The 12,344-nt window shown below is 33.1% G+C and overlaps 1 protein-coding gene across 1 annotated transcript in view; it reads right to left on the bottom strand.

Moving 5' to 3' along the window:
* Window positions 1–5,635: 5,635 nt before the first annotated feature.
* The window catches only part of LOC111711904 (uncharacterized), a 20,544-nt gene continuing 13,835 nt past the window's right edge, over window positions 5,636–12,344 (bottom strand). The window contains exons 7-10 of the mRNA XM_023486389.1: window positions 11,541–11,667; window positions 7,913–8,061; window positions 6,352–6,473; window positions 5,636–6,245 (exon numbers count right to left, since the gene is read on the bottom strand). Of these exons, the coding sequence (XP_023342157.1) occupies window positions 5,921–6,245; window positions 6,352–6,473; window positions 7,913–8,061; window positions 11,541–11,667 (723 nt within the window). The 3' untranslated portion in view covers window positions 5,636–5,920. The remainder of the gene's footprint in view (window positions 6,246–6,351; window positions 6,474–7,912; window positions 8,062–11,540; window positions 11,668–12,344) is intronic.

Below are 12,344 nucleotides of genomic sequence, written 5' to 3'. Positions count from 1 at the left end.
AAACTCTTTTCCAAATACGCTGTACTCTTTATCCTGCATTCTGTACTATTTAAACTCTTTTCCAAATACGCTGTACTCTTTATTCTGCATTCTGTACTATTTTAAACTCTTTTCCAAATACACTGTACTCTTAATCCTGCATTCTGTACTATTTAAACTCTTTTCCAAATACGCTGTACTCTTTATTCTGCATTCTGTACTATTTAAAAACCTTTTCCCAATACGCTGTACTCTTTATCCTGCATTCTGTACTATTTAAAAGTAGTTTCCAAATACACTGTACTCTTTATTCTGCATTCTGTACTATTTAAACTGTTTTCCAAATACGCTGTACTCTTTATCCTGTATTCTGTACTATTTAAAACTATTTTCCAAATACGCTATATTCTTTATCCTGCATTCTGTACTATTTTAAACTATTTTCCTTCTTAACCCATTTACGAAACCCGGATTTCAATACCGGGTTTCGTGACGATACTCTGCGCTGTCCTAAATTTCGTAACCTTTACATTTATCCTCTGTACTCTGTACTCTGTACTCTATACCTTGTAATCTGTACTAACTCTGTACTCAGTGATAAGTAATCCTTTGAACTCTGTACTAACCCTGTACTCTGTTCTAAGTAATCCTTTGTTCTCTGTTATCTGTACTCTATTCTCTTTACTCTGTACTCTGTACTCTGTACTCTGTTCTATGTTCTCTGTACTCTGTTCTCTGTACTTTGTTTTTTGTACTCTGTCCTCTATTCTCTATACTCTGTAATATGTAGTCTGTTTTCAGTTCTCTGTTCCTTGTTTTTTGTTCTCTGTACTCTGTACTCTGAACTCTGAACTCTGTACTCTGTACTTTGTACTTTGTACTTTGTACTCTGTACTCTGTACTCTGTACTCTGTACTCTTTACTCTGTACTCTGTACTCTGTACTCTGTACTCTGTACTCTGTACTCTGTATTCTGTACTCTGTACTCTGTACTCTGTATTCTGTACTCTGTATTCTGTACTCTGTACTACTCTGTGCTCTGTACTCTGTTCTCTGTTTTCTGTTCTTTGTTCTCTGTACTCTTTACTCTGTCTGTATTCTGTACTCTGTACTCTGTACTCTGTACTCTGTACTCTGTGCTCTGTACTCTGTTCTCTGTTTTCTCTGTACTCTGTATTCTGTAGTCTGTATTATGCACTCTGTACTATGATCTATGTACTTGATCTGTGCTATAAATTACATACCAGGATTCTGACAAAAACTGTAAAAGGCTATAGATATATATTGTCTGACACCATTTTCTTGTAAAAATGTTCAGATTTAATATCTCGGTTCAGTAGAAGGGAAACAAATTGTCGTAAAAATGTGATGCGTGGAGAGTGCACGTGGTGGAATACCCCTGGGGAATATATCTTGGGTTGTATATATATAATAAGATATATTGGGAGAACATTGACGTTTTAGTTTTAATAGCATAAAGGAACTGATTATCGCCTCAAACTCTAAATGTCTCGAACTAGCATGTAGATTTTTATAAATTCCTGTCGAGCCCTTTTAGAGAAAATTCCATTTGAACATTGTTGTGTAGTTTAGACTGAAAAAAGGCGTTATACTCAAAAGTTTTCGTGAGATTATTAGGCAACCAAAATATTTCGAGCTTTTCTGCTTAATTATAATCATCCCTTTTCCCCTGTTATTATAACAAAACAAAATAAAACATAAACAATCCTTTCTTCTTCTTTTCCTCTCTATTCTTCAATACCTTTCCTCTATCTACTACTTTTCCTTTTCCTCCTTTTTCTTTAGTTCTAAATTATTTTTGTTTTATTAGGTTTTATTTAAATTGAACATGTATGTATCGCTGCAGAAGGGCCTCTCATTCAAAACAACCAACAATGGTTAGAGAGGCCCTGGCTAAATTAAAATTTAAAAATTGTGCAATTGAAATTGTTTTTAATTAAATATTTAGTCAAATATATATCTATCTATCTATCATGATCAATTTATCAATGTAGAATTAACAAATATGAAGAAAATAACCATATAAACAATATTTGTACGTATTTGTTTTTAAAACCTACTTCTACTTCTTAGCTGAGGTGAACTTGGATTTTTTAGTGTTTGATCTAGCAACTCATAGTTTGTAATTTCAAAGGGATAGATATCAGGTTACAATTAGATATACGGATTAAATTAGAACATGAGGAGAGTCCTGATGTAATTTATTATTTTTAACATTTATCATTTTGAAGCCAACAAATATTTTGAGACTATATCACCTCTAGGAATATATAGCACTTTAGCAGAAAAAACATAAACATTATAAAGTGTCTTGATAACACGATATTTGCAAACCCCTTCAAAATAAAATATTTTTCTACATTAGTTTTAAAAATTCCAAAAATTCAGCCAACAACTGATTATGTGATCAATTCTGACCTAAGCTTTGTTTTACGTTTTCTCCATCATGCTTAAACAACAAATCTTAAATCTGTTTTGATTTAAGAATATCATATAAGTAATCTCGTCTAGTTGTATACAACCAGAATCCACCCCCCCTTTCGGGATTGCAGCAATACCAACTTTTTATAAACTAAAATTATTTTCATAATCTTCTAAACAAGTTTTCTCCTGAATTGAGTCTTTGCCATATGAACTCTTTTGAATCAAATAGTCACAGTTTGAAATATCAAAGGTTGACACCATTAGGTTGCAAAGATAAAGAGATAAGAAAATTTGAGTTTATGAAAAAGACTCAATTCCTTTTAACTTTTTTAACTTTCCAGTGGGGCTCACCCTATCCCCCCCCCCTTGTATACGCTTCCGATCAGTTCCTTCACCGGGTCCAACTAAGTTCCTCGATGCTTTGAGGCTTGTGAATATTGAAACTTTTCCTCATCATGTTTGAACCAGATTGATCTCCCTCTAACAAAATCTTGCGAGATTGAGATGATTCAACCGGTGTACTGTCACGTTCTGCCGTCAATAGTCTGTATGCATACTGTACAACTTGCTCAGACTCTGCTTAAAAGTGAGTATACGGTACCTCATCTGAACCGGAGTTTGAAGTGCTCTAATAGGTGGTTCTGTATCCCTGGAGCATAATTCAACCTCTTGGAGCAGAGATAAACCACAAATCCCTTGCGTGCAGTTAAACTCGGGATTAAACCATTTTCTGCACAGGACTAGGCAAATATATTTCCTTTATTCAGTTAGGAAACACAAGTTTACAAACCTGGAGGTAGGAACTGTTGAACAAGATAGGGCTGATCTACAAGAACCATCTTAGCTCGAGAGCCATTAAGAAAACTTTTGATTTGAAGCACCAATCCTTAAGAAACAGCTGACTCGTAATACTGAAATAAATTATTTGTTACATCTGATTGGCTAGTTTTCATTGCAGACGCTCCTAATTGGATATCTTTTGGACTAGGGATTAATGCTTTCTGAGTGAGTTAACAATATAAAAGTTTCGAACCCTTGGAATTTGGTTTCCTAAAAACAAAAGAAATAAGAGAGAAAAATTGAGTTATAATTTTAACATTCAAAGTTTTATAGCGCAAGTGACATATTTATTGAGCACAACCTTCTATTTTTAGTTGAGGACATTGTTTTATGATAATCCGGGTTTCTCTATTTATTCAAATATTCTGAATTCTTTCAAACTGTTTTTCTTTCAAACTTTTATCTGCAGCCAACTTTATACTTTGTCTTCTCCACCATACATACATTACGCACAAGTATTAGAAAACTAATTTATAAAGGAATTGAGTTTTTGCCACAACCTCAAATTTTCTTATTTCTATATCTCTGCAATCAGTGAATATAAACCTTTGAAATTTCAAACTTAGATTATTTGATCTAACAGAATTAATAGTTTAAAATATCTAAGGTCTACCACATTGGGTTGCCAAGATATAGGGATAAGAATAGTTGAGTTTGTGGCTAAAACTTAGTTTCTTTACATATTATTATAGACAGAAAGACCCGGAATTAATTGACAGCTATTCAGACGACTTTGCATAAAGATCTGGTAATATTAACCGCACAATAGTTAAGGCAGACCACATTTTAGAATTGGCAGGAGGGGGACTATTTATTTTGTTATCATCGTTTCATTTATCATGTTTGATTAAAATTAAAACAGAAAAAAGATGTAAAAAAGCAACTTAAACATTAACTAAACTATATTTATCTATTATTTTTGTAAATCACAATGGAAACATAATATTGTAAACATTTTTGGTGACGCATATTTTTGGCGTGGTCTTACAATTTTGGCACATCATATTATTTAGAAATAATTTTTTAGCCTAAAATTCTGTTTTTTTTTCTGAAGAAAAAATGTAAAATATTTGTAGAAGAATAAACTTTCTTCTTGCTTAAATAAATTGAGTAGAATGAGAGAGTTTTGCTTTTATATGATTCAATAAAATAAAATAAAATTCAGTTAATAAAGATATTTGAAAGATTAGATATGTATTTATTGCAGTGTTTAATTCAGTAATCTTTAGCGTAGAGAAAAGATTAAAACTCCAAATAATAATTATTTACAACTACTTTACAGAGAAGTTAAGGGACTTTTACTGAACTGAACTAAAATTGGTCTTGGGAACCAATGTTTAAGTAAAATTTTTAATTACCCGAAAAAGTAGTTGTACGCCATTTTATCGTCTTTTAAGCATGGAAATGTGCAATTTTTTCCTGAAAACTTCCCAGAGCGGGTGGTTATTTTACATAACTGTCCTAAGGGACGTTAAGTGACTTAACTTCTCTCTGTTGCGGGAATCATAGGTCGGTGGGTAATGTTGGTCAAAGGGCGGTAAAAAAATGAACAAAGTTGACGATAAGTCTTGTATTTCAGCTAACAAAGCTGTTAAGTACTGCATATGTTATTGTACTGTTACTTAACTGTTATGTAACGTTCTAAATTGGTTACTGTTATATATTGTAACTTACTGTATAATGGTTATACTAATACTGTAAAGGTTATTGTAAATTAGTTTTAATACTTAAATTTTATTTTAAATATTAGAATTATACAAGAATTATTATCGGTTTTGTTATTCCTTCTTCTCCCTTAATGATTTAAAAATGTGCTCTGCTCGAAGCTTGAACGTTTTATTGGAGTTTATCCTAAGCTCAATCTTTTTCTGCATTTAAGTGTGAAACTTGGCATTTATTTTAAATTATTTCGTTTCTTTTTGTGTGAAAACATTTTACAAAGTCAAAATAATAGTCAAATAATGTTTTTTTATTAGTGTAAACCTTTAAAATTTCAAACTTAGATTATATGATCCAACAGAATTCATAGTTTGAAATAATTTAGGTATACGACATTGGGTTGCAAAGATAAAGGGATTAGAAAATCACAGTTTGTGGCAAAAACTCAATTTCTTTCAGATTAAGTTTTGATATTTAGGTTATATTGCCAAGCTAGGTTCAATAATATTTTACTACATTGTTTCTAAAATATTGTTATGCTTTTCATTGCTTCAGATATAATTCATTGTTAAGAACATGAAAACATAAAATGTGATCAATTAAATGAAAAAGGCTTCAATCATAAAAGTATTTTTACAAAGGTTTAAATGAAAAACAATTGTTCTATTTCAATATTTCTAGTGACATTATGGAAAGACTAGATTTAGATCACATTTCTTGGCATGATTTCGTCAGGGACATTCCGTTTTGTTTCTTTAGAGTTTGGCAGTCTATTGAGTTATAAAACCACTAAGTTTAGAGAAAGATTGAATTATTCCGGTTTGGAAACAGGAAACGGAACTGAGCAAATGTGGTAAAGGTTGGCCCCCTTAGAATATTCTTTACATCATGACACAAAGAAAATATTTAACAATAAATAAACAACATTAAAAGAGTTAATTTAACAATTGGTGTTGGGGTGAGAGAGGGGGGGGGTCTAAGAGGATAATGGATCTTCTCATAGTTTTGTTAAATCCAGTTTCCAGATTGAGAGAGGACGTCTAAACACTGTAACCTGACCGACCTCCCGTCCTCCGACAATATACATGTGAAGTTGGAGCTCACTCTGCTCCCAACTCTGATCAGCTACCGGAGAAACCCTGTTCTCAACGGTTTTCAACCCAACCTTGTCCCGGACGGATTGCTCTAGATGGGAAAGAGGACGGGTTCGGAAGGATGGATTCTCCGGACGCTCAACAAAATCACTCTTAGGACGGGTTCGGAGCTCCACCTGACAGGAGGGAGAATCTCCAGTTGTCGGAGATTTTAATGCCTCGGCAAACCTGAAAAGAGTAAAAATTTCAGTTTTTGAAATATTTAAAGGATCTGGAAACTTAGAGTTCAGGAAGCGTGATTCTCCGAATTTAATTGACAATTTCCAACTTTTACCTGGAATGTATGTCGTCCTCCTTATTGTTTTGAAGTGAGGTAAGATCAGGTCGCATGTAGTGAGGGTTGGAGAAAGAGAGATTAACTGCCTCTAAACTGTCATACCCGGAGACAGAACTGTCCTGTAATACACAACTTTATACTGGAATAATTCATCCTCACTTTTAAACCTGACAGACACGAATAAATATTATAGTACTGAGGTTGAGAAAACAAAAGATCTAGCATAGATAACATAAAGAACATGGAGAACATAGAGACCATACAGAAAATGGTTAACTAGAGAACTAAAAACATATAGATAACAGAGAGAACTAGAAATTACAGATAACAAAATTAACTATGGAACATAAAGCACATAGAAAAGATAGAGAATCAGAGAAAATTTAGAACTAGAGATCATAGTGAGCTAGAGAACATAGAGAACATAATAAACTAGAAAACATAGAGAACTAGAGAACATAAGTAACTTAGAGAGCCTGAGACCATTGAGACCATATAGAGAACAAAAAAAAACAAAGAGAAAATAAATAAAGAAGATAGAGAAAATAGTAAACTGGAAAATATAAAGAACTCAGGGGACCTATATATAATTGAATTAGAAAACATAGAGAACTAGAAAACATAGAGAACTAGAAAACATAGAGAACTAGAAAACATAGAGAACTAGACAACATAGAGAACTAGAAAACATAGAGAACTAGAAAACATAGAGAACTAGAAAACATAGGGAACTAGAAATCATAGGGAACTAGAAAACATAGGGAACTAGAAAACATAGGGAACTAGAAATCATAGGGAACTAGAAAACATAGAGAACTAGAAATAAAAGATAACTAGAGAAAATTGGTAACTAGAGAATATAAAAAGCTAAAGAAAATTGATAACCAGAGAACATTGATAACTAGCTAACATAGAGAACATAGAGAACAGTGTTAACTAAAGAAACTAGAAAACTAGAGAACATAGAGAACATAGAGAACATATGGAACTAAGAAATATAATGAACACGGTGAAATAGTGAACATGGTAAACTAGAAAATTAGACATAGAGAACTAGGAAACTAGAGAATATAGAGGACAAAGAGGACATAGAGAACATATGGAACTAGAAAATAAAATGAACATGGAGAAAATAGTGAATAGTAAACTAGACAACAAAGAAAACTAGACATAGAGAACTAGAAAACTAGAGAACTAGAGCATTAGAGAACTAGAAAACTAGAGAACTAGATCAATAGAGAACTAGAAAACTAGAGAACTAGATCAATAGAGAACTAGAAAATTAGAGAACTAGATCAATAGAGAACTAGAAAACTAGAGAACTAGAGCATTAGAGAACTAGAGAACTAGATGATTAGAGATTATAAATATGTTGGTTTTTCTACTTTAAAATTGATTCTCTTAACATTTAAAATATTTCTGAAGTGTAAAAAATTTGCGCATTTATTGCTTATAAGAAACAATGAAGAAATTAAACTGTTTTTGAGTCAGGAAAACGACGGTATCTTCCATATTATTGATCAGATTAAGGTTTTACGGATACGTAAATGATACTGACCTCATCTCCTGTTTCCTCCAGGTCTATAAGCCTGACTGAGTCAAGGTTCCTGGATGACGGTAAGGTTGAGGACCTGGAGCTACAATCATAACTCTGAAACGTGAACTCACTGTCACTCCTGGTCGCTCCGCGTTCAAGTTTGATCTCTTCTGAAATTATGAAAATTAAGGATTCAAAAAGATAGATATTCATTAGTTTAAGCTCAGTGGCTCAAGTGAATCACCAAAAAATGAATTTTAAGTTGTTTTATTGCGGAAGAAAATAAAATGGTGCAGTTCTATGCAAGGTAATAAAGATAGAGCCAAAGAAATTTCCGTATTCATAAAAATCCATAAACTCCAAATATAGCTTCAGATATTTATGGAGGGATATTCCGAGTTTAGAATAAGAATTAGGTTTGTGCTTCGCCGCAAACTCCACGGATATATATATTATAAAGAATTTACAAGGTTTTTATCTTTATTATTTAGGATTTATAATTAGTCGTAAATAAACTAAATAAGGACATTAAATAAAAACTTTTTAATTTTATTTTCCCCGCGAGAAAAGTTTGTTTGAGTCAAGAGGACTATTGTTGTAGTTTTAAGGGACCACCCAGTTAAAAAAGGGGCATGCCAAATTCACAAGGGTGTCCTTCAAACCCTAATCTAATAATGTTAAAGATGACGTTTTCTACCTTAAAAAGTGTTCAATTGTTTTATTTTCTTCATTGCTTCTGTCGAAAGAAATGCGCAAGTACATTTGTGGAGACACAAATGAAAATAACAGTTTTATCTAATTTATACTTCATCAGAAAAAGCTTTGAAGGATACCGTTTTAAATCTAACCAGAAGCGCAACTAGGGGGGGGGGGCGACTGTGTTGCCCTTCACTAGCAAAGATTTGAAAGAAATCATCATGATCATGATTGTGGACAACTTTTTAATAACTTGCAAATAAAGATAAAAAAACAAGAAAACTGACGAACAAGAAATGGCAAAGTATATCAAGAAAAATGAGGATTATATCGACCTAACAGGAATTTTGTAGGCTATAAAATAAGTAAAGGGGTATAGCCCCTTACTAGAAAATAAGGATGCAGAAAGGATACAGAAAGGATGCAGAAAGGATACAGAAAGGATAAAGAAAGGATACAGAAAGGAAACAGAAAGGATGCAGAAAGGATGCAGAAAGGATACAGAAAGGATGCAGAAAGGATGCAGAAAGGATACAGAAAGGATGCAGAAAGGATACAGAAAGGATACAGAAAGGATACAGAAAGGAAACAGAAAGGATACAGAAAGGAAACAGAAAGTATGCAGAAAGGATGCAGAAAGGATACAGAAAGGATGCAGAAAGGATACAGAAAGGATACAGAAAGGATGCAGAAAGGAAACAGAAAGGATACAGAAAGGAAACAGAAAGGATGCAGAAAGGATGCAGAAAGGATGCAGAAAGGATGCAGAAAGAATATAGAAAGAAAACAGAGGATGCAGAAAGGATACAGAAAGGATGCAGAAAGGATACAGAAAGGATGCAGAAAGGATACAGAAAGGATACAGAAAGGATACAGAAAGGATGCAGAAAGGAAACAGAAAGGATGCAGAAAGGATGCAGAAAGGATACAGAAAGAATATAGAAAGAAAACAGAAAGGATGCAGAAAGGATACAGAAAGGATGCAGAAAGGATACAGAAAGGATACAGAAAGGATACAGAAAGGAAACAGATAGGATGCAGAAAGGATACAGAAAGGAAACAGAAAAGATACAGAAAGGATACAGAAAGGATGCAGAAAGGATACAGAAAGAATACAGAAAGGATACAGAAAGGATACAGAAAGGATACAGAAAGGATACAGAAAGGATACAGAAAGGATACAGAAAGGATACAGAAAGGATACAGAAAGACGGATTATTGACAGATGAAAGATAGTCACAAAGTACTTACAGAACTACTTAATGCAGACTACAAACACCAACAATAAAATGACTATATAGTTAACATATAATAATACGGAACGTTATACACAGAGTGAATATGATTAAGCCAAGGACTACCTGATGCTAAGAAACATATAAAAAGATAGACCACTTAAATATACTATTTAAATGGAGAAAATAATACACTAGATCTAAGAAGAACACAAAAACAAGCCATAGGATATTAAAAAATTGATTTGTATTGAACACTGAGCCAAATCTGTATGCAACAACTTAAAATTTCCGGGGTTTTTTACTTTATACCCTTTAAAAGCACTTTTATTTCAAAAAAATGTTGTACCCCCCAAACCCTTCAAAAATTAAATTTCGCCCCCCCCTGACAAAAGTGCTAGTCGCGCCCCTGAATCGAACAGAGTGTAGCTTGAAATACCGTTTATAGTCCCTTAAAGGGTTTCATATTCTCCGAGAAGGTTCGAGAACAATGGATCGGAAGCTGAAATCCTTCCGTTCTGATTTCTTGATAAGAGATACTAAACCCGGAGCACAACAACGGAGTCATGGGCGGGTTACGATATTTTACAGGGGGAGGGGGGATACTCGAAATATAGAACGCGCACGGTTTTTACATATTTTATGAGTAACAAAAATCCATTCTTAAAAATCAAAATTAAAGGGTCAGAAGGAGTATATTTACTCTCTCTAGTTCCGCCCCAGATATTTCCAGTGGGATGTCTCACTCCCTATCCCCATTAAACCGCCTTTGATGATTCAACACTTTTCAAAATAGAGAAACATTGATTTCTCCCTCATTGTTACTCAGGCACGTAAATGAAATTACGTGTATATTCCCCTTAAAGATTCCTGATTTATTGTTAAGAATTGTTCTAATGTACTCCTCTTGAGAACAGCTTTCTAACTATTGAAAAGAAAACAAATATCAAAGACAAAAGAAAACTTTATAAAAAGTCAAAACTCACACAAAAGAGAGACATATTATCAAAGACGAAACTTTCTCTAAAGAGTCTTTTTAGAACTGTTTATGAAAACAATTGTCCTTGGTTTATTTTAGTTCAGATCCCTAAAAACTCTATCAGAGATCAACACAAAAATAGTACAGATCCACTTTTTTTACTCAAACAGAATACAATGAGATCCACAGATTCAGAAAGTTAAAGCCATTGTAAACGTAAATTTAATTGACCCTTCATTAATAGAGTGAAATGTCCGATTGACAATGGTACCCTTTCAAAACTTTCTATGATCATTTATCAAGTAGGAGTTAGATTATTTAGATTATTTGATAAACAGAAATCCTAGTTTTAAATATCTTAAGTTTTAGAAATTAAAAAAACAAAGTTTATGGCAAAGACTCGATTCCTTTTTAATTTTGAAAGTTTATCAAAATGCATGTACAGAACAAGCTGAGTTCTATAGTAGTATATATAAAAATAAACCTGCTGGTATGAAACAAGCTGAGTTCTCTAGTACTAAAGATAATAATAAACCTGCTGGTATGAAACAAGCGGAGTTATCTAGTATTAAATATAAAAATAAACCTGCTGGTATGAAACAAGCTGAGTTCTCTAGTATTAAATATAAAAATAAACCTGCTGGTATGAAACAAGATGAGTTCTCTAGTAGTAAAGATAAAAATAAACCTGCTGGTATGAAACAAGCTGAGTTCTATAGTAGTAAATATAAAAATAAACCTGCTGGTATGAAACAAGCTGAGTTCTCAAGTTCTTCCAGCTCCTCCTCCTGCTGAGCCTGGGCCTGCAAACTAGCAAAGTTTGGAACTGAGAGCTGATCTCTGGGTAGCAGACATCCGTCCTTATCCTGCAAACCCGAACCCGTCTTTTCATTGGCAAACAAATCAAGAAACAAATGGCCACTCTAAAAAAAAACATGAAAAAAGGTTATCTAAATAATCCAATATTGAATTAATTTAAGGCACAGAACACTGGCTCAAAATAATTTTTCTGACCCCTAAATCTTAAAAACCCGATCTTGTAGAACTTTCAAGCTTTGGATACTTTTAGATCTAACATTTAATATCACAATAGTTTCAGTAGAAGTAAATATTTCCATTTACTGATAGCGCCGATTGAAGGATTCATAACTCTGATTGGATAATGAGAGAGATAGAAAGATAGATGATACCGCCATACTATTTCTATTGGTGTATAATAGACAACAAACGCATGACTGAACCCTGATTGGATCAGGCACTAATGGACGCGGCATACAGGAGTATCAAAGTAGGAAAAACCAAAGGTTCTTAAGATATTGGGAATTAGAAAATTTAATTTGTGCAAAGAACTCAGTTTCTTTCTATGGTATTTAAGTAATCCAAAATTCTATTCCGTATTCAATAATCCCACATTTTAAATGGATAGGACAGGTATTTTTAGTCGATAGTTTAGTAGAAACTTTTGAGAGTTACATTTTAAATTCAAATAATTTTAGAAATTGAAAAAGAGCATTCTAACTGTCCATAATAATAAAGAGGGGAA

This window comes from Eurytemora carolleeae, unplaced genomic scaffold, assembly GCF_000591075.1.
Source record: "Eurytemora carolleeae unplaced genomic scaffold, Eaff_2.0 scaffold1218, whole genome shotgun sequence".
In the NCBI taxonomy this organism is placed as follows: domain Eukaryota; kingdom Metazoa; phylum Arthropoda; class Copepoda; order Calanoida; family Temoridae; genus Eurytemora; species Eurytemora carolleeae.
The sequence above is the reverse complement of the archived record's forward strand: the minus strand, read 5'-3'. Positions and strand labels throughout refer to the sequence as shown.